Consider the following 23,233-nt stretch of genomic DNA (forward strand, 5'->3'; position numbering starts at 1 on the left):
GTTAAACATGAGCTCTTACTCATGTCTCCGACTCTAGTCCATGACCACATGGCTTATTCTAGCTTCCTCCCCTTGCTTATTTGTAAATTCCCTCTCCAACAGTGAGAAAGCTGGCTTCTCCCATCTGCCATTCATTTATTTAACTGTTCAAATCCCAGTATACATACCCAGCAGTATCAGAGTTGTTAACTCATGCAGTAGGAAGCAGCTTTCATCAACTACAGTGTGGTGCATGTGTGCAGTTCCTTTGGCCTCTAGTCCTAGTCTTACAGACTTCACTTCTTGTTTAAAGTAATACATATAGCTAATATTTTTTGAGTACTCACTATGTCCTAGGGACTAGTCTAAACACTTCACATGTATTGTATCTTCTAGGCCTCACAACAACTCTGTGAGGAGGGATCTGTTATTATCCCATTTTACACATTAGGAAGCTGAGACACAGGTTAGTTAGGTTACAGCTAGTAAGCCTTGGAACCAGGATTCCAGCCAGTCTCACTCCAGAGACTTAGCTGTGCTTAGCTGCTCATGAAAAGTGGGCATTGGGAGCCCGGTTAGCTTTCTTCCTTTCCTAGTGGAATGCAGTCACTCACTGACACAGTGCATAGGGTTTGGTGATATGGGGTTAAGTCTATGCACAGCAATTTTCTTCAGTTTCTGTAAATTTGCCTCCAGATGCCAGGGCCTGCACATGTAGTTTGGGAATGAACGACAGGTGGGTAAACACCCTTGACTTTGGGTAGCTGGCTTTGGGCTCACCTCCTCCTCTTCTCCGCCCTTTCCACTCTACTTACTGGTATTTCCGCATGTCCTTCCCATCACCACCCTCGTCTCCCTTCTTCTTGCCCTGGAACTTTGTCTCTTCTTCAGCTGCCCCCAGCCCCTCACTGGCTTTGCACCCTGTACTTGCCTTCTGGTGCTTAGCTCTCCCTCTGGCTCTGTTTGCATTTATTTCTCCGGGGCCTCTCTTAATTCCTCTTTCACTTTCCTTCCCAGTATTCTAATCCCGACTCACCACCAGTACCAAAATGAACCATGGAAAGTACAAGAAGGCGTTGCCAAACGACCTTGACAAGTTCAGATAATAATGTTTCCATCCACTCCAGGCTTTTTCAGAAAAAAAAGAAAAAAGAAATAAAATCTCTGTCCCTTCCCTTGTTCTTTCTCATCAGAAAACTATCCAGCTGGGGTCTCAGAGGCAGCCTCTCTCTGGCGACGCCCCCGAGACCCGAAGGCTGTTCCGTGACTAGGAGAACAGGCGGAAGGTCCCACTCAGAGTCCGTCTCAAGGCTACGTTGCTCTTTTCCCCTGGCGGGCCAAGGGCATTGGCTCCCACCCTCAGGGCTTGGCAGGGTCGCATGCCCTGTAGATCTTCTTACCGCTTCGCTATCAACATTAGGAAAAGGTCTGGTTCTGGGAGAATGTCCTAAAAGAGAAAAACATTGTGCTGCTTTTGAAAAATAGTTTCATGTCTTATCTTCTGCTGATGATTAAGTAACAATAAATTATTATCTTAAACAGATTTCTGGGGAGAGAAAAGAGCTCTAAATAGACAGTTATTCCTTTTGTGTGGTAATCCCATTTCTTGGCTTGGAGGTTACATACAAATCATGAGAGAGATGACTTCATTTCTAAAAAAGTTTTTATTAAACATTTTACCAATTTTAGAGTATTTTACTACTGATGGGCTTTTTAATATGATTTAACACATTTACCTAAAAATAATCTCTATGCATTAAAAATCTATGGTTTGGGCATAGTAGCAGCCTAAATGCTCACCTCAGCTCCATTACTCTGCAGTGAAGACCCCTGGATGTGGCTAAAATTTTGTACTATTTCCTTGCAACGCTCAGCTAAGTCATCTCTTAGCTTCCAACCATCAATTACTAAATGTGATTGATGTCTGTTTGGCTAAGAAATCAAATAAGTATAGCAAATCTCATTGTGATTCATACTTCCCCTCTATTTCTTTTTTAAAAAAATACTTTTATTGATTTCAGAGAGGAAGGGAGAGAGAGAGAAAGAAAGAAAGAAAGAAAGAAAGATCAATGATGAGAAAGAATCACTGATCAGCTGCCTCCTGCACTCCTCCTACTGGGGATCAAGCCAGGCATGTGCCCTGACTGGGAATCGAACCATGACCTCCGGTTCATAGGTCGATGCTCAACCACTGAGCCATGCCAGCTGGGCCCTCTCCTCTGTTTCTGTTCTTTTATGTCCCTTCAGAATATTTTGCTCTCTCTCACCTCAGGGCCCTTGCTTAGCTGCTGTCCCAGTCTTCACCCTTCCTTATCTTTACTATCTGAGCTTTAACATTATATCCTCAGGGAAGTCCTCCTGAAGCCCTAGTTAGATTAGATCTTTCTGAAGTTAAATCCTTCAGTGGGACCCTAAGGCTCTGCTGTTGTGACACACTCATCGCATAACTAGTTTTTGTGAATATGGAAAACAAGGATCACTCATAAGTATCTCTTTAATTTGTGAGTTAATTCTCCCCAGAGGTCTGTTTCTTAGAAGGAAGTTCTCAGAACAGCATCAGTCAGTTGCACACATTGACGTATGAGCGTCTTCCTTCTACAGAAATTTGCAGTCAGTTAGAAAACGTTCACGTACTGCCAACGGTTTGCACGTTGCCAAGAATGCTTGAGGCAGAAAAAGCAGTCCTGTTGTCCCTTCAGCGCTCGAGTTTGGCCCCCTGCCCCTGGCACATACCCAGCGTGCTTACTCAGATGTACGTGCCCCCTTGGGACTGGGGAGTTTTGTTCTGTGACCCACCAAAGGTGGCTTTGGAAAAGAAGCCATGTAGTGGCTTTTGTCCCTTCTGAGTTTAGATTATGTCACAGTCTTAATCTCTCCATTTGGTTTCAGAAATTCCTCTTTCAATTTCCACCAGTCATTTAAGAGTCATGTCCTGCAATTTGTATCGCTGCCTGATGTGCCCCAGGTGATAAGTCCTGAGGAGGCTGCCCCAGGGGTGTGGGTGTGGGTGGGTTTGTTCATGGAGCCTGGAGCCGCATTGGTAGCATGGTTTGTATGTTTGTCATTCTTTCTGGGACAGGCGGCAAATTCTTTCTGTTGATTTCCATGAGTGCTGACTTCACTGAGCCATTTTACCTTTTTCAGTACCTTCCTTTCGTGGCTTGTGGCGAGTAGTTTTAGGACTGCCTTCTCCCCGCCGCCCCCGATAGCTCCCAGTGTCCTTACTGATATCATGTCATCTGGAATCCTGCGTGGCCACGGCCAGGTAGAGGAAAGCAGGTATGACCAGGTCTCTGCTCCAGATCGGGCAGCGGAGTTCCGTGACCTGCCCACCTCCCTGAGGGCACAGGCGTTCCTTCCCCAGTGTCCTCTCTTGTTCTGTGTCCAGAGCCCAGTGGCTTCCCTGGTTTAACAGGCACACTTTCCTGTGAGTTTGTAGTTAGGGCTCAGGAGCTGAACCAAGGATGGGAAGACAGAAAAGCCACTGGCCACTAACCCTGGGGTAGCTCATGACTGTGATGTGGCTTTCCTTTTTGAAACCTTACAAGTTGCACATTTTATCTGCTTGTCCGTCCATCAAGAACAGAAAGTTTCTTCTCAGAACGGGCAGGCACAGAGCTGCTGGGAGCTTGGGCCCTGGTCCAGCCTTTCCAGGAGGCCTCCCGTCCTGGCATGTGGATAGGCCGCTGCTGATAGGAGGCAGGGTCGCTTCGTGCTGCATCACGCTGTGTGTGTATGTCTTTCCCTCCTTCTCTTCCTTCCCCCTCCTTCCTTTCGTTTCTCTTTTGTATGAAAATGCTTTCTCCAGCTGATTCACTGTCTGGGTTGGTAGTGAACTTTCAAAGCCCTCTTAGGCTGAGCTGCGGGACTGCACTGTCCCAGAGGGTACAATGAGTAGGCTACCAGAGCTGATTTAAAACAGGAGGCCGAGGGGGACACATTTTGCACTTGAAGACCCGTCCAATCTGGACTAAGTCCTTCTCCCTTTCCTTCTGGGGCTACATCTCTCCCTGGACGTAATTCCTTTAGAGTGCGCCCTATAGAAATACACACGCACACACAGAGGGAAGCAAGGATGCACGCTTTGTAGCTGTTTGTAATTGTGGGGACCTGAAAATAGCCTCAGCACTTGCATGCTAGTGGGAGAATACTGATGTTATTAATTATGTTGCCTCCGTGCAGGGAACATTACGCAGCCCTGAAAAACGGGACATCTAGAGGTAGTGAGTGCAGTGGTGTCTGTAACATACTAATCTGTGGGGAAAAGCCATGTTGGGTTACGTATACATATTCTAGCTATTCAAACTTATCCATATCCATAGAAAAGTCTAAAAGAATGTACTCCAAACTGTTAACAGAAATTCACGGGAATGGGATTAGAGTGAAGGGGGAGTAGATGTTTTGCTGTTTTAGTTTATACACATTTGCAATATTCATTTTTGTCTACAAATAATCAGTTTTATAATTTTAAGGATAACAAGTATGGGGGTAAAGGAGTAATGCCTTTTTACTGGTAATTTTGGATTTCTGCCTGGTGTTTTTTTTTTTTTTTTTTAATCTTATGAAGCTCTGAGGGGTCACTGGGGCCATTGAGTTACTGGTCTTGTTCTTAGCTGGATGCTGTTTATCTTTTAATTTTAATTTTGTTAATCCTCTCCCGAGGATATTTTTCCCATTGCTTTTTTGGAGTGAGTGGAAGGGAGGGAGGGAGGGAAACATTGTGTGGAGAGACACATCGATTGGATGGATTGGGTGCCTCCTGCAGGAGCCCCCACAGAAGCTGGGGATCAAACCCAGGACCGTTTGCTGCATGGGTTGATGCTGTAACCATTGAGATCCACTGGCCAGGGCTGGATGCTGTTTTTTTATTTTTATTGTATTATGTGAATTATTAGCCCTCTACACCTATTTTTCCATCAGTGTCATTGGAAGAGCATTCTCTCACTGAAATATTAAGAAGTATTAGCTGACCGTGGTAGTAATTAAATTAATTCACCCATCCTTTAGAAGTGCAGAACTGTTCTGTAGGAGTCAACAGCGGTTCTCAACCTGTGGGTTGCGACCCCTTTGGGGGTTCAAGGACCCTTTCACAGGGCTCGCCTAAGACCATCGGAAAACACATATATAATTACATATTGTTTTGTGATTAATCACTATGCTTTAATTATGTTCAATTTGTAACAATGAAAATACATCCTGCATATCAGATATTTACATTACAGTTCATAACAGTAGCAAAATTACAGTTATGAAGTAGCAACGAAAATAATTGTATTGTTGGGGGTGACCACAACATGAGGAACTGTATTAAAGGGTCGCAGCATTAGGAAGGTTGAGAACTGCTATGCTAAGCCATCAAAGGAAATCACCTTCTCAATGGCTCTGCTTGCCAAGTTTATCTTCACCGTTCACAACCTAACTTCTCTAGTCATACTATGTCTCCCACTCGAAGCAGATTCTTCTCTTGTAATTTGAGAAGGAAAAGGATAACTTTGTAAAGACATTTTTGGTTCTTATGTTGAAACCTTGGTGATCTTTGTAAAATTAAAGTTATGCACTTACCCTTTTATCAGTCGGATTTCTAGCCTACTGTCAGTTAATTCCTGAAATGCTGGGGCTGTAGCTTTTGTGATCTCTGATTTGAGTGAATCCAGGATTGGCAACACTTAGTCTCCTTGTGCACAGACTGCTTTGAAGTTGCTTCAAGACTCATTAAATCTTCTTCTGCATGTCTTTTTCTGCCCTGTATGGATTTTTCTAAGGATTATAGTCCTTTAAAAAAATTTTTATCAGCCTTTACCCTGCTCCTTAAAATAATAAAATATAGTCAGCTTGTTTTCAAGTGCTTTAATTTAATTGGCATTGCTTTGTTACCGGAGGAAGTGGAGATCTTGGGGTGCCTTGAGGAATGAATTTCTTGAGGCACCCACGGGAGAATGGGGTTTCATGGTCAGCTTTATTGATGATGTAAAACGAAGGGGGTTCCCCCTCCAAGGTCCCATCTCTGTCTGCCCCACCATGGAAAACATCCAGCATTGTCTTCAGCAGGGACAGAATTAAGGCCACTGCCCAGAATTTCTGCTCCATAATAAAGTCCAGTCCAGTCCAGCACCTGGCTAGCTTAGCTTGTGTTCCCAGCTGCAGTCCATTGTGTGTGGGGTCTGCATGGCCATGGGCCATGGGGCTGCTTAAGGCCACATGGTTATGGACAGAGAATGCAAACACACAGGCAAGTCTGGGTCAAGGAGCAAGAGAGCTCCTTTGTCTGGGGTTTTAACCAGGAGCTTGACCAATTAACTCTCCAAGGTTCCACCCCCTAGCCAATCCATTGTTCTCCAGGCTAGACTGACAGGCAAGCACCTCCCCTGTGCCACCCGGGCTTCTACTGCACTTGTCCCTGTATCTCCCTGCTTCCCCCAACAACCCAGTACCTGATGGGGGGACGGAGGGGCGTTAATCCCCTTGGAGGAACCATGCTGTGCGAAGCTGTAGCTCTGGGGTGAAGCTGCCCAGTGCCTTGCTCTCAATGTCTGACTTCCCTTTGCTTTCTTCCCTTTATTAATATTAACTAGCGAATTCCGACGATAACACAGGCTCTGTTGACCGCCTGCCCATGTTTTCCTGGGGTATGCCCAGGCTGGTCCTGGTGTCCAGGGCCCGTTTTGAGTCCCCACAACCAGCCAGGTGCAGTGACTCCCCATTTCTCTTTTCCAGTGCAATCGCCTCTATCCTGCGGGCCTGGCTTGACCAATGTGGAGAGGACTTCCGAGAGCCCCCTCACTTCCCTTGCTTACAGAAACTGCTGGGCTATCTCAAACGCATGATGCCAGGCTCTGACCCAGAGAGAAGAGCACAGAACCTTCTTGAGCAGTTTCACAAGCAGGAGGTGGAAGCGGACAGTGAGTACTGGTTTGGTCCTAGGGTTCTGATTCTGTAACCACCACGTTGAGGAAATGTGCTCCCTCCCCTTGTTGACTAGGAGACCGTGGCTTCCCTCTGAGGGACAAGCTGCTGGGGGATTGGTGGTGGGTGAAATCTCAAGGTCATCCAAGGCCTAATTCCAGAGCCCTAGAGTTTTAGAGCAAAGGGCTTCTCAAGACCACCGAGTCTGGCGCCCTCGTTTTACAGGGGAGGAACTGGACTCAGAAGCGAAGTAATTTTCTAGGGTTTCTTCTAACATCATAAAGAGGATGATCTTCTGTTATTGTGCTGAACCTGAATTTGCTCTTTATTATCTGCCCAATGGCTCCTCGTCCTATCCAATGGAAACTCATCCCACACAACAGCCCCCGTTCACAGGCCAAGAACGGCATCCAGTTCTGCCCCTGCCCTCCCAAAAGCTGGAAGAGGTGTTTCTCCTTCCCCGAAAAGCATCGCTGTAGTTCATCTGCCCCCTGCCAGGGCAGATTCCCGTCATTCCGAGTCTCCAAAGGCCTCACCGGCGGGAGTTTCCGTGGCTGTTTTTTCCTATTTGAAGAATTGACTGCTTGTTTTCAAGGACAAAGGAAGAGCCACCACCGCAAGTCCTGGAACTATCAGGCGTTGCAGAAAGCCAGAGAGAGATTAGGACGGGCTTTCAGCGTGATGTTTTCACCCCCACCGGCCTGCCAGGCGCTGGTTGCCATGACGCCTGACCCACTTGGAACTCCTGACAGGCATGTCCCAGAAGTGACGCCCGATTTCCTCAGTGGGTAAAGGAAACAGTTCCGCCACACCGATAAGGGACGCGGCCTCAGCGCCAAAGAAAATACCCTTAAATCCCAAACGGTACCTGCAAAACTTTTTCTGCTATGGAGGACCAGCGAGGGGGAAGCACAATTGCATCATTGGAAGCTGCCTGCCAAGCGCTCCTATCTCAGATGACTTCATCTGCCAGGAATGTTTGAATGCCAGCGGTGCTCCTCCAGCCTGGACCTCAGGGCCTCCCCGCCTGCCTTTGTGGCCTGCTTTGTGCGCAGTGGAAAGGCTGGGTTAGAGCCCAGCTCTCCCTGGGGCTGCCCCTGGCTCCGGGCCTAATTGGGGAACCGGTGGGACCAGTCGTTCATTGTTCCTACCAGGGGACTGAAGGCAGAGCTCACTGGCAGGCTTTGGGAAGGCTTGCAATAGCCCAGAATGACTTCTTTCTAAGTTTGGACATTTTTTTTTTTTTTTATCAAGAAAGCTCGAAACTGATGTTTAAGTACAGGAGCCATTACTGAGAAGGAGTTTTAGCAGCTTGGTTCCCATGCGCGTCTTTTACCCAATTTCATTCCGGCAAAAGCAACAACCTCTCCTAGGCGTGTTTCGCCTCTGCTGGAAGCAAGCACTGTGGTCTGGGCCCGGAGAGAAAGGACCATGTCGTCTCCGCAGCATCCAAGGCCCATGGCAGCCCCCTGGGAGTGTTGGGTGAATGAGAAGGAACACCGCTTGGCGGAAGTGGGTCGGCCTCTGCGTTGCAGTGGTGGAGACAGACTTACATAGTAGCTAGCAAGAGGGTTCGGGATTTCAAATGTCTTCTTCCTCCACAGAGTGAGAGAGCGCCAGGGCTGTGTGCAAGCCGAGCGGTAGAACCGCGGGGTTTCAGCTTTCTTTAGCTCGTGCCTGTGTGTGTCCCAGGCTCCGGAACAGGCAGTGACCCCCTTCTACTTTCTCCACGCATAACCCATCCCCACTCGCATCAGTGCCTTCAACTCTGGGGAGAGGGGTGGCCTTAAACCGCATACCTGTCATCAGAGCTGGCACCTCGATAAGGGAAGCGATGCAGGGTTCAATCTCAGCACCCCTTTCCCCTGAGGAAACTAAGAAAAGGCCACCGCGGCTTGATCCACGGGGCCTAGAAGTCTTTTATTCTACAAAGAAAGCAAGGAAAGGCTTAAAATGTAAACCTTTGGGGGAGGAGTGACACATTACGTTTCTGCTAAGAGGTAACGGAATAGAGCTCTGGGTATTTTCACTTGAGAACAGATTGAAAAGAGAGGACAGCAGGAGTGTGAAGAGGATGAGATGGGGAATCAGCCGGGAACTAGGAAAAGGTTCCAGGGAAGGTGGGGGTGGGGGGGGCTGGTTAGGCTTCATCCTGCTCCCTCTGCAGCATGGACCCCGGAGGTCCTGCTCCATGCGTGTGCCGAGTCCTCCAGGTGGGATTTGCAGTCCTAGGCAGTGATTGCCGTGACGTTTACGCACTCAGCCTGTGCCCTCCATGATGTGCTGAGTGATGATCTCACCTGTAATAAGGCTCAATGTGAATTTAGTTGTTTTTCCGTGTTTGTGTTTAAATCCTCGCTGGAGGATATGTGTTTATTGATTTTTAGAGAAAGGGGAAGGGAGAAAGAGAAACATTGATCAGTCACCCCCTGTTTGTGCCCTGATAGGGGATCGAACCTACAACCTGTTTTATGTGCCCTGTCCCGGGATCAAACCCACAGCTGTTTGGTGTACAGGACAATGCTCCAACCAACTGGACCACCCAGCCAGGGCTGAATTTAGTTTAAAAATATTTGTCATGCAAATTTAACTTGAGGTGGAAGCTGAAAGCTACTCCAAGCATTTTGAGAAATCTGAGGCCTTGTTGAGGCTTCTGAGGACTTTATCAGCATTTCTGACACCAAATTGGCCCATTTTACTCCCCAAAGCCTGACCTGCCTTCACATCCAGTCCTTCTAGGCTTCTGGTCATAAATGGCCTAATAACTAAGAATGTCATATTGGGAATTCAGGAAGTAGTTGGGTTAGTCCTTGAGCTGACCAGAGGGTTTGAGGGAGCCCAGGATGAGGGTAAGCACCTCAGTGTAGCCCAGCTTTGCTTCTCTCTAGACTTTGCCTAACCCGGCTCAATCCGTGGCCCAGGAACCAGGCAGGGGTTAGTCAAAGGCAGAGGCCTCTAAACTTGATAAAGAATCAAAGAACAAGCAGAGATGGCGAAGCCCTCCATTCATTCCACTCAGATATATTGTGCTTGCTCTTCTCTCCCTATGGGTTTACTGAAGGATTCACCCTTTCCTTCCTAAGAGAAAGATGTTCAGTTGGACTCCATAAACAAGGTCATATACAGTCGCCCCAACTAACTAACTTTCTCAACATCTGTCAACAGATGGGTTTGCCAACACCATCTCCTGCAGCCTGGAAGAGGAAGAGGAACCGGAGGCCGGAGGGTCTGCAGAATTCACGTGCTTCTCAGAGGATCTTGTGGCTGAGCAGCTGACCTATATGGATGCAGTAAGTCTTCTCTGAGCTTCAGATGTGCTTCTGCATAACATCCGGGGAGGGGGGGGGTGTGGACGGTGGCGGGGGGCGTGTTGGTGACAGTACTGGTGGCCGGGAGGGCAGGGGGCAAGGTGATTTAAGTCTTTTCAAATCCTTGCGAGGCTGTGCCTGTAAATGCAGGGAGAAAATGTGACTTGAGTCAGTCATCTGAATAATTCAGGCCTAAGTTCTCCTTGCAGTTCTGGGTGAAGGTGCTTTTTCCTTGGCACTCAATACACAGAGGGAAACAAGAATTTTAATCCTAGTGAAACAAAATCTGCCCTGTCCCATGGCATTTCTCTCCCTTTAAGCTCATAAATAATTCAAGTTCTGAACTGTTTATTTGGGGGATTGTAAAAGGGTCAAAGTGTAAGTTAGGATCACATAAATCCACCGAATCCACATGTGACTCTATCTGGCAGCTCATTTCCACATGTGCTTCTTGCACCTTTGAAGTTCGCATATTTTTTTTTAGCTGCACATGTTTGATTACGTCAGCCACGTTTCGTAGCTCAATTTTAGCTGATAAATACCCATGGAAGAAAAAAGGACTCTTATGAATTATCACGATCGTCTGGGCTCTTCTGCATTTACCGCTTTGGGAAAAGCAGCATCAAAAGTTGCCGTTTCCATCTAGAGCACGCAAATAAACACAGATAATCTGTGTAAAGTTAATCCTGGTGTTTGCACTTTTCATATAAACCCTGGACATCTCATATTGAATTGTTGTGCAAATGATAATCTGATTTGTTCAACAAATTTGTGATTGTTCCTCTTGATAGCATAAGAGAAAGATGGGAAGTGTCATTGGTTATGACTTTTAGGCAAAGACCTCCAAGCCAGGCTTCAAATCCCTCATTATCCCTTTTGGTGTGTGACTGACGTTGAATAGCTTTTCCCTTTATATGCTTCTTACCTTCTTCGTTATAAATAATGTGAGATAGTGACCTCGATGAATGTCGCATGTATTGTATTTTGGTGGGTCACTTTTCAGGTGGTCTTTGAGCATTCATATGTATTATAGACAATTCATAATACATATAAATTATTGACTGTTATTGCTTTCCCCAAAGTGGTAAGTGCAGAAGAGCCCAAACGATTGTGATAATTCATAATAGTCCATAATTCATGGTCATGAGTGCCCAGAAAGCACCATGGATATGAATTTGAGGTCAAAATAATCTTTTAAATTTTTTAATTAAAGTCAACATACAATATTATTATAGTTTCAGGTGTACAGCATAGCAATTAGACATTTATATAACTTCCAAAGTGAGAGGTCAAAAATAATCTTAAGCATAGATTTTTACTTGGCTTTCCTTCGAAGACAGAAAAGTTAAAATGATCTTGGGCATTTAGATTTTCTTTTGGTCATTGTGTTTCGTTTCTTCACTTGAGCAGATTTAGAAAGAACATGCGGGCTTTTCTGACCAGTTCATGGATTAATTATTCACTTTTGTCTATTGAGATGAACACCATGAGGCAAATCAAGTAGAAAAGGGTTATTTGTCCATTGAAAAAAAATAGCAATTTACAGATGACCCAGATGACGTACTTTGCCACATGAAATGTCTGTGTTGTCCTTAAAGTCAATTCCTCTTTTGTTCTAGCAACTGTTCAAGAAAGTAGTGCCTCACCACTGCCTGGGCTGCATTTGGTCTCAAAGGGATAAGAAGGAAAACAAACATTTGGCTCCTACGATCCGCGCTACCATCTCTCAATTTAATGCCCTCACCAAATGCGTGGTCAGCACCATCTTGGGGGGCAAAGAACTCAAAACCCAGCAGAGAGCCAGAATCATCGAGAAGTGGATTAACATTGCTCACGTAATTGTCTCTTCTTAAATATTCTTTGTGCTTCATCGATATCGGGTTCTACTTCATCCCTGTGTTTAAATGGTTTCCATCTGGTTGAAAGGCCATCGGAAGACCTTTCCATGTGAGGGCCCATTGAGTTTGTTATTGTTATTGTTCTGCGGAAGTAAGAAAGTTGTCTTTCTTAACTTGGGAGCTTATTTACTTTTCCTCCTTTTCCTGTTTTTCCTTGCTTGCTTCATTTTGCTCCTGGAGCCTCACGCTGCTGCTCCTTCACGTTGAAACATTCCGCCTGCTTTTTCCTTCGTAGTCACAGATGTGGTTCTGTCCTGTGTTCAGTAAATATAAGCTGATAGTCTAAGTGTCAAACAGACTGTGCTTCAGCCAGAGTGATTACCCATGCATCCTACCTTTAGCAGATTTGAAGAGCCAGTACCTTCTCAGAATCCTGAATCTTTTTTCTAAAGGACTGAGATACACAGATTTCCCATTAATCCAGGGCTTTTCTGAGAGCCTTATCTCTGACGTTGGAGGGGCAGCATCTATTCGTAGGCCTGAATTACATTTCACTTAAGGTCAGCCTGGTCTCTTGGATCAGCCGCTTACTAGTATATGCCATGTGACCTTCACTTATCATGATCTTATCTCATCATTGAGAAAAGGCAAACAGTATTGAGTCAGTTGGTCACCAAATATTTCACGAACTTCTGTGTATAAGCTACAGTTTTATGTATTTTGGGGACATAGATGGGATAAGCACAATTAATTTGGTCTTACAGGAGTCTGTCTGTAACAGGTTAAGCAAGGAAGCTAAGATTGCTGGAGTGATCTCAGCCCAGGCAGGGGAGGAGCAGAGCACTGGGAGATAAGAGCTGCAGGAGTGGACAGAGGAGAAATCCCTCTGACTGGAACAATCAAGGAAGGCTTCCTGGATAGGGTGACATTTACATGTAGCTTGAATGATAGCTAGGACTTTTGATATTTGAAGATTGGGTAGTTTTTTGTTTTGTTTTGTTTTCTAGGAAGAAGTTATCTCAGTGAAAGCCATATAATTTACAATTTTGAAAAATAATTATTACGTAAATATCTCATTAGTTCGTGTTCTAGGCTATATGGATCACCCCTCAACAAAAACACATTTTGCTTTTTATCCATATCTATCTATCTATCTATCTATCTATCTATCTATCTATCTATCTTTCTATCTATCTATCTATCTGTCTCTATATCTATCTATATATATATTTTCCATTAAGCCATGGTCTATAGGGCATAATGCTTAAATTTTCACATGCTCTCTTTTTCACATTCTTTTTAGTTGTCTTGAATTAAAGAGCAGGGCCATCATTGCACCAGAGAATTGGCCTTATTTTGTGTTTTTAGGTGGTCTGTTAGCACAGACATTTTAGTATATGAGAAAAGTAAGAAACAAAGAATATTTCATGCAATGTTGATTTTTCCTTTTCTGAATTGAGCTTATTTCTCAACAAGTAAGAGCTACAAAAAGAATTTTTGATAGAGCATGATCAAGAGCATGGGATCGAGAGGATTTGTCTTCTTAGAATGATAAAGTATTTTTGCCATAAATGCCATATCATTTGCAGTCTTCTACATGTCTCAAAAGAAAATAGCCTGTCTACCTTTAATCCATTCAGCTGCTTAGCAAATTTATAGCAAGAATTCAGCATTTGTATATAAAACAGTGTGGCTCAAACAATGGCTTTTGGTCCAAATTAAATATAGACTGTGCATTTATGTGGTAATAAGAAATGCGAGTGGAATAATTTGAAGTATATTCCAGATTTCATGGTATTTCAAAGCCAAGGGTTCTTATTCTTGGTGAAGCAGTTTCCTCATACTGAGCGCTTGTGTCCCTTGAACTTGTGTGGGCTCACTTAGAATAATGAAGCTCACAACTGGTTTCCTGCCAAGATTTATTTTACTTTTCCTGCATTATAATCACAGTCAATTTCTACTGAGAGAGTGTTTGAAAACTGATGATTTTACACGCAGAGAAAATTTCTGACCAAATATGACTATATTTTCTTGGACAGGCCTCGCTGCTACATTTTTACTTTGGTGTCATATCTCCTGAAAGGATACCTCCTTTTCTAGAAATGGAGCCAGATGCCTTTTCTGCTCCTTTAAACCCTTGGCTTAAGCCTCTTTCAGAATAATATGTTCCATATGTTTATTAGAATTTGCATGAAATATCTGTGCCTAAGTTCCTTTATTTATTACAAGTTTCCTGATTTTTAGAACATAATTTTGGATTCTGAACCTTCGTTGAACCAACCATGTTTGGTTTCCAAACGGACTGTAATTCAGCATCCTCTCTCTCTCTCTCTCTCTCTCTCTCTCTCTCTCTCTCTCTCTCTTTCCCCCTCCCCTCCTTTCTCTCTCCGTCTCTCTCTTTAAATAAAGGGAAGGCATTCAGACATTTCAAAAGAGTGGGCATGACTTCTGTAAAGTATTTGGCATTTACTCTAAAGAAAATGTTTGAGGGATTGTTTGTTTGGCATGGTTTTAAGTAGCCAGATTTTGGCGTGCTAAATTAGAGAATGCTGTTTTTCCTTCATATTCAGGATTAGCATTACTTTGTGAAATGATCTTTTAAGCCGTGTGCATTTATGCCCAACCACTCTGAGGCCTCTTCCCCAGATGTTCTGCACAAAGCCAAACCCCATGCTCACGGTGGCCTGAACAGCAAACAGTGGATGGGACTTCAGGCGTAGTCCCCTTTCCTGCATGACCCCCTCCCCCTGCAGCCAGGCCTGGGACCCTCTCCCTGGCTGTCCTGCTGTCCCTGTCCCTGCCATTCATTCAGCGGAACTTGGACTTCACGGTCACTGGCTGCTGAGGCTGTGGACTCCCTGTGGCATCTTAAGTTTCGGAATCAGGGAGCCTTTCTCCTTCCCCACAAAATGACACCCAGAATGCTTCCTGTTCTCTTTCTATTTTGTTTTCAAGCGTTGCCAAAGTGAATTTGATTTTAAAAGCCCAAGCTATTTTGGAAACATTGAAGTACCAAGGTGTTTCTGAATGTTTATGATTGTGGCACAAGCCAATTTGAAACGAAATGAATGTGTATAAAAATATTCCCTCTTGGCTAAGAACATAAAAGCCAAAGTTCAACTTGTGGTGAATTTTTATTGCCAAGTTATATACACCTCGCTGGGCGAGGGTTGGTCATGAGATGTTCGATACCATCTGACCTTGAAGTGGCTGCTGGCCCGCTCGCTCTGTGGTTCTAAAGGATGCAGTGATCTTTCGTGTGTATTTTTAGGGCATCTGTGTGCTGTCAGCAGAAGTAAGTTTGCTTTCTCTAGCGTAGCTCTGCAGACTCACCTCCAGTCGTGTTTTTACTAGGAAAGCTGGAAACTATAAAACTGTAACAACAACACAAAAAATATATTAAAGGAGAGAAAAACAAGCATACAGTGCCAAAATCTATAAAGTGCTTCAGTGACTGGGGTGGGAGTAAGGAGCCACTTTTTGATGTTCAGTATTTATACAGCTGCCTATTTCGTGGTAAGAATTCAGAGCAGCTGTGATACCTCTAGAACGGGAAATGGCCAGCTCACTGTAATATTGATATTTAAATGCCTTTTCTGTTCTGATCACTCTCCATGTAGGAATGTAGGATCCTGAAGAATTTCTCCTCCTTGAGGGCCATCGTCTCGGCACTGCAGTCCAATTCCATCTACCGGTTAAAAAAGACGTGGGCTGCTGTCCCCAAGTAAGTTCCCAAGTGTCTGCTCGACGTGCTTTGGCTGAGGAATGAATTGCTGCCTAAATGGTGTGGGTCCTCACCTTCAATGCTCTTATTTGTAAAGAGAGAAACATATTTGAAAGCCTTGATCCCCTGTGTGCTCAAGGCAGGGTGCGGTGCGTCTTACCCATGATCACTCATGAATTGGAGGCAGGGCCGCTGCAGAAGCCACTCTTGTTCTCACAGTGTGCCAGAGCCAAGCCCATGGCTGCAGGGACCATTTTAGGGATGTGCTGCTGATGGTTGGATGTTGAGGGATAAGGATGTGGAGTGATAAAGTTACAGCCATTTGCCTTTTTTTTGTTGTTAATATATTTTTTTATTGATTTCAGAGAGGAAGGGGGAGGGAGGGAGAGACAGAAACATCAATGATGAGAGAGAATCATTGATCGGCTACCTTCTGCACGCCCCCCCCCCCCCCCCCAACTGGGGATCAAGCCCACAACCTGAGCGTGTGCCCTGACCGGAAATCGAACCGTGACCTCCTGGTTCATAGGTTGACACTCAACCACTGAGCCACACCGGCTGGGCTGCCATTAGTTCTGGTTGTGTTTCAGCTGCACCCCAAAGCCCTAAGCTGACCCGAGATGTGAGGGGTAACGTGTGCAGCCAGAACATTGTTCCTGTGGCTTCACCAAGACTCCATCCAGTTGTTTCTGCTTTGGCATGTGAAGAGCTAGCTGAGTGATGTTCAGCACCTCTAACTGTTCCTTTCTGTTGTTTTCTTCCCCTTTCCTGCTGCGGCCTTTGAAATAATTAACAACTTAATGTCCTTGTTATTTTGCCAGCCACTCCCCCTACCCTCCCCACCCCCATTTCCAGAGCTTCCCGTGTAGACCAGAGAACTTTTTGCAGAGGAGGGAAGGGTGAGTGAGAAGGCAGTTCTGGCCCTGAGGCAGTACAGGCGGAGAGGCTGGGGGATGTGTCCTGGCTGCAGACTAGGCCAGCTACATACCACAGGTCCGCCTAGGTTTGAGCTAATCAAGAAGTCAGGCTGTATGGGAAGAATGTGTAAACTGTTTATAGTCTATACTGTGTGCAGTATAGTCCATTTCAGGCAGGAGAGAGGCCAGCTGGCTCCCTAGCAGGCTCGCTCTTGTGGAATTGGTGGTTTGGTCCTTAGAGTAGGTCCAGCACTGACTTTCATCCATTCTCTCAGAGCTGATTAAGCCCAAAGGGACAGACACACTCCAAACTGCAAGAACCCCAGATTGGTACAACAGAGTTTCCTAGATTTACGCTAAAAAGTGAGTGCCAGGGACCTCAAGGTTATTGATGAGCTCATAGTCCTAGTCGGAGGAGAGTCTGCTTGGGAGAATTACATTATTTATTACATAATTCTTTGATGGGTAAAGGGGGAAACATTGAAATGGATGATCTTAATGCCTGGCATTGCAGAGCTGTGGAAGCTACCACCACTTGGACCCCAAAGCTCACGCCCTGTTTATGATGCCGTTATCTAGCAGGCAGGCTTTTCCAAGTCCAGAGCAACTTTCTTAATTACCACTCTGCACGTGGGTTCTTTCTCCTCTTCGTTAGTTTGAATAATCAAGGTGACTCTGTGTGAAAGGGAGATTAGTTGATTATTTTCCTCTGCACATACATGTTCTGAAAGGTATGGGTCCTATAAAATTGTTAGATAATAAGCCCTGGGGAAATAGATGGGAAAGTCAGCTGTGTCCAGAGTCCTCATCCTCAACACCCCCAACTCCAACTCCTTCTCCTTATCACTGCTCCCCCACTGTGGTGTCAAAATCAAATTCATGGGCATGTGCTAAAATGCAGCCTTGCCTGATTGCAGCCTTCTCTGATTGCAGTCAAGGGTAATCCTATCTTTCTTTGGAGGGTGATAAATTGACCACTATGAAAAGCCACTTAGGGAGCCAGAGACTTCTTCCACAGCAAATCTGAGGCTAAAACACAAGTCAGGAAATCAGTGGACTTATATCCTAATCTCCCTGGTTCATATGAGAAAGTCCATTCTCCCAGCTGGTTTCATTAACTATTCAAAGAACACACCACAAAATCAGCCTCAGAGATGCATTCTGCACAACATGGGGGTCTGGTTTGTTTTGTAGTTGGATGGTTGGTTCACGTCTGAGCAGGGATGCTGCAGAAGTGTCACAGTTCCTCAGAGAAGACACTTCTGTTATCAGCCTTACATATTTTCCGTTGCTAAACTCAAGTGACAGGGTTAAGATAGCTTATGGGTTATCATTTCCCTGTAACCTTTTATGCTAATAACTTTCAGTGGACAAAGAAGATGTCTACTTATTTCTCTTTATTTAGCCTGACATGTAATCAATTTCTTAATTGTTTTTCCAAAATATAAATAGCTTTCATGGTTTTCTTAATTATGAGAGCAATATTATATGCGTGAAACAAGTAAGTTCTTAATAATGGCTTTCTCGTGATAATGAAAATGCTGCATATGGAATGGAATTGCCCCTGTTAATCCTTTGCTGTCAGAATTATCCACTCGGTAACTCTGGAGGTGTGCGTGGATGAAAGCATGAGGCCCATGGAGACGTAGTGAGCAAAAAAGAACAAGGACAGAGCAGGCTCTTGGCATGTGTGATTCTGCTGGCTTTCACAGCAGTCCTGCAGGCAACTATGGATATTTCCATTGCCCAGATAAGAAAATTGAAGCTCAGAAAAGAGAAGCAACTTGTCCAAAATCACGTGACGAGAAAGTGGCGGAGTTGGGATTTGAACCCACTCCTCTGACTCCCAAGTCCGTCTTGATCCCATCCTCTACTCTGAGTCTGTGATTCAGGAGACTTGGGTTCTGTACCTGCAACGCTCAGCAGTTACTAGTGGAAACTTGGGCCCGTCCCTGACCCTGGCGTCTCCATCTCTAAAATGAGGGGACCAGCCAAGACAATTTCTCAGGTCCGTGGGGCTGTGTGTGTTGCCAAAATAGACTTTTTTTTTTTTCTGAAGAGAACATGTCCCAGTTGAACAATGTAATTTCCCAATTTAACAATATTTTTATGATTATAAAACACATGGTTAGAAAATATTCCTCTCTTCACACAAGTGATTATATCTATTAAAAAAAAAAAAAAGGAGCCACCCTGCATGGAAGAAGTCATTGTTTCATCTGCTCACATCACTCACTGACCCTGAGATCAGTGTGATCCCTCTGTAGCTATAGGTGCTGGGAACAGCTGGACTGAAGGTATAGGTTTTCCTAACTTCATTTGTTCATATTTTCTTGATCCCTCTTACAGAGAGCGAATGCTAATGTTTGAAGAACTTTCCGATATCTTCTCGGACCATAATAATCATCTGACCAGCCGGGAACTGCTGATGAAGGTGAGGCGCTGGGTACGGGTGGCACTCTTGACTCTGGAATCCATTCAAGGGGATGATGGCTTGCAGGGGGTGCGAGGGCTCCTTAAATTCCTGCAGTCTGAGAAAGCCTCAAGTGACTAGAAGGCAGACTTTCTGGTTTTTTTTAAATGCCTAATCTAAGAAGCTTGGGGTTGAGAAATTCCAAAGTCCAGCTCCCTGGCTTCACTGTTACGCAACCAGATTGTGAAACTTGTGCGTGTGCGCGTCCCTCTTTAACGAGCTGCTCCGCAAATACCAAGTGCTGGCACTTAGGTGGGTAAGAGGCCCTGGAATATTTCTTCTCAGCAAAACATCTCCTAGAATGACAGAGGCCGAGCCAGCAATTCCACATCCTTTATTTGGACGACGTTGCACAATCTGTCAGTCAGCAATATTTATTGAACTCCAGATGATGCTGACTGCTGAACCCCGGGCGAGGTACAGGTAGAGCATGCTGCATTTTACTGTTCCGGACACTGGTTGCATACCTAATATTTGTAAAGCACTGGGCCAGCCTCTAGAGCAGTGGTTCTCAACCTTTTGGCCCTTTAAATACAGTTCCTCATGTTGTGACCCAACCATAAAATTATTTTCGTTGCTACTTCATAACTGTAATGTTGCTACTGTTATGAAACATAATGTAACTATCTGATATGCAGGATGGTCTTAGGCGACCCCTGTGAAAGGGTCGTTCGACCGCGAAAGGGGTCGCGACCCACAGGTTGAGAACCACTGCTCTAAAGTTATGAAGGTGGCTAACAGATCCTGTTTTCAAGAGTTCACCTTCCAGTTGGTAGATAAAGACACTAAATGAGAATAAGTCCAAGGTGCACATGACAGGCTGTGAACATTCATCAGAGGTGAACATAGAGCAGAAACCATCTTCATAGCCTTTCTATAAAGCAGCTCTTATGATCCTCATTTTGCAGGTAGCCAAGAATCAGATAAGTAACATGCCCTAAGCCACACATGTGGTAGGCGGTGGAGCTAGATGTGGATACAGCCTGCTGAGACTCTAAAACCTGCCTTTATCACTGAGGCACAAAACTGTCTCTTCTGATCCCTTGGGAGTAGGGGACAGGGTAGATTGGGGACAGCTTGATAGAGAAGGTAAGTCAGCGGCTCAACAAATATTGATTGAGCGTTCACTCTGTAGTGGGTATTGGATTTTCAGGAGATGGCAGTCTCATGGGGGAGGGAGAGGAGTGGACAGTTACAAAAGAGCAGGAGATGTGCCACCCTGGGGAGCCCTGAACTGGGCAACTGGAGGGTAGGATCCTTGTCCTTACTCTACTTTCCATCAATTGGAGACAATAATAGCATTTAGTCTACTGACCTCATGGAAGGGTTTTGAAGATTGACTAAGATAAAATATTTGAAAGCCCTATGCAGATGTAAGTTATTTTTAGTATTTGGCAAGCTATATACACATGGAACTAAAGTATGCATGACACATGAAAATGAATGAAGTATAAGTTGCATATGTGACCTTAGGCAGACACTTGGAATAGGAGTGAAAGTCAAGTGGAGGTGGGGTGACTAAGAGAAGGCGTCTAGTTGATAATTGTTAGATCAGTCCTTCCTCCAAGGGCATCTGTTATGGTCTTTCTGATTGTTCTCCTTCTAAGTTCTACTCATCCTTCATGTTGGAGTGTACACTCTGCTGCTGGGAGCCCTACTGGACACCCTCAGGCCTGGCTAGGTTCCTTGCATGTGCTTCAGCGGAAGCCCGTCATCCTCTGACATAGCGCTTCTCATATGTCCCGTTGGCATTGCCTGTGTACTTCGCCTGTCTCCCTACTGGCCTGCAAGCCTCTTTCAGTCAGGGACTGGGTTTCTCTCTTTCACTGGTACATCTCTGATGCCCAACACAGTGCCTGGCATGTAGCAAGTGTTTGACTGCATGAATTGATGGGTCTTATAATTCACCTGACTTTAACAACTTGTCTACTATCAGCCTTTCTTGGAGAAGACGGTGTGAGCAGGGTAGTTTGTGCTGATGTCTGACTCTGGATTTGTTCTACCTGCTCAAGTGCACTCTATACAATGATCGCTGAGATCACATTACTGCTCCTTGCTCCACATCCCCCTGGATTTGCAGACTCTAAATGGAAACTCATCTGGCTGGAAGGAGATGGCTTAGTGGTCTCCCAGTCAGTAATAGAAAGCTAGACCAACTGGAGCCACACATTCAAATCGCAAGAGCTCTGAGTCATCCTTGCAAAGTAGATAAATTGAATAGTGTGCAGCTCATTGCCTGGTGACAGTCTTCTGGCTGAAACCTTAGAAGCAAAGCTATCTCTAGACATTAAAGGTCCCATAACCTTTCTTAACAGTAGAAGTTTACCTCAGTGCTCTAAGTGAAATTTCTTATGTAAGGCCCCACTCCCAAAGAAATGAAAAACTTGGCTATGAACTCATAGTCTGTGCATTATCATTAATGATAGAGGACTGTTGGGGCCAGTGCATATGTACACGTAGGTCTCTTTGCAGTCATTTTTGTTGATCATTCTTTACTATGAAATATATAATTCTGGGTGTTAATTCTCAGCACAGTTGTGAAAATGAAATCAAGGTATTAGGTTCTCAAAAGAACCACCTGGACTTAGACTGATTTGTGGTTGCGTAATCTTAGTCTTAAATGGCCTCTCTTCTCTTCTACTTCTGGGTAGATGTGATGACTGAGGGAACATAATAATCAGCAAGAACCTATGGTTTTCCTTTTGTTGGGAAAAAATGTTTTTATTTTCCTCAAAAATTATCTTAAACCTGTTACCTCCTTATGGTTTCTAGAACTTAGATAATTCTAAGCAGGTAAATTACAGAATCTGCAAATTTCACAACCACAGGGAAGTAGAACATCACAAATCTCCCTGGCTCTTGGGACTCGTAGTGAGAATTCTTCCCAGTTGAATTGACACCAATAACTTCCAGGGAGGCCCAAGAATTTGGCTCTGGTACAGATGTACTGTTCAGTGAAGCATCCAAACACACATTCAGAGTTGGAGCAGGAAATTGCGAGGACTGTGAAGACCTACTCAAATAATTACCATTAGCTTTCAAGCTACAATTTAATCTACATTTATTGAGAAGGATCCCATGCCTGTGTATCTCCCGAATAGAAGAGGCCTCTCTCAGGCCAGGAACAGGATGAGTGAGGGCAGCTGAACTCTGCTAAAGACGGAGAGAGAAGGTGAGACTCAGGTGAGGAATCTGCACTAGCGAGAGGGAAAGATGAGAGTGTTGAGTAGTGGGAGGTCTATGAAGGGAGAGATTTGGAATCCCAACATAGGTGATGATTAAGGTCTTGGGCCTGGATAGTATTTGCAAAGACATGAGTATAGTGAAAAACAGGAAGATGACTTTGATAGAAAGAAGAATTTCTGAGATAGTGTGAGCAAGAGCAGAGAAGAGGCAGAAGGAAAGACCCTGAGTGATGGAATCACCAAACCTGTCAGAAGCTTCAAGAAGTGTGCAGGGATTGGTGGTGTGAAACGTTGCAGAGCAGAGGATGTAAGGCTTCGGAAGAAAGAAACTGAAACCGTGGGGATGTGGCAACTAGTGGACTTTCCGTGGACACCCCATTTGGAGGAACTGCACTAGCCGACCACCCAACAGCGATGGACTCTCCGCACGAAGTCATCAAGTCAGTGGGCTCCTGGCTCCGGCCTCAGGGCTTTGCCTCTCCACCCATGAGCAGGTTGTTCCAGTGCATTGTCAAGGTCCCTCCCATCTCCGTTATTCTGTGATTCTCAGGAGCCTGTTAACTGTTCCGACGCCCTTCATAAGAACTTGAGGTATATCTGCAATAATTTCCAGACATATTCCTCTGCTGATGGTTAAGAAAGTGGAAGGGAGCCAGAAGGACTGACACACTGGTAGAGATGGACACTCGTATTAAAGTCAGAAAGAATGGATTTCTTACTCCAAGAAAATTCTCAAGAATTTGAGAGGACTCACAACCTCCTAGCACAGGAAATGGCACATTTTAGCCCCTTTCATTCACCCCCAGGAAAAACTGTAAGTAGGAGATAATTAAATGGTAATGCTCCTGATGATCCTCTGTCACAGGGAGAATTAAAATGGACAGTAAGTCACTATGGGTTCTGTCC

At 44.9% G+C, this 23,233-nt stretch overlaps 1 protein-coding gene across 2 annotated transcripts in view; it reads left to right on the forward strand.

Moving 5' to 3' along the window:
- Positions 1-23,233, forward strand: part of RGL1 (ral guanine nucleotide dissociation stimulator like 1) — a 215,119-nt gene that overhangs the window by 165,079 nt on the left and 26,807 nt on the right. For both annotated transcript variants that reach the window (XM_081113217.1, XM_081113218.1), the window contains 5 exons: positions 6,694-6,878; positions 10,048-10,172; positions 11,810-12,025; positions 15,649-15,752; positions 19,019-19,103. In XM_081113217.1, coding sequence (XP_080969343.1) covers positions 6,694-6,878; positions 10,048-10,172; positions 11,810-12,025; positions 15,649-15,752; positions 19,019-19,103 — 715 coding nt within the window. The remainder of the gene's footprint in view (positions 1-6,693; positions 6,879-10,047; positions 10,173-11,809; positions 12,026-15,648; positions 15,753-19,018; positions 19,104-23,233) is intronic.

Source organism: Myotis nattereri (genome assembly GCF_964212035.1).
Source record: "Myotis nattereri genome assembly, chromosome: 18".
NCBI lineage: Eukaryota > Metazoa > Chordata > Mammalia > Chiroptera > Vespertilionidae > Myotis > Myotis nattereri.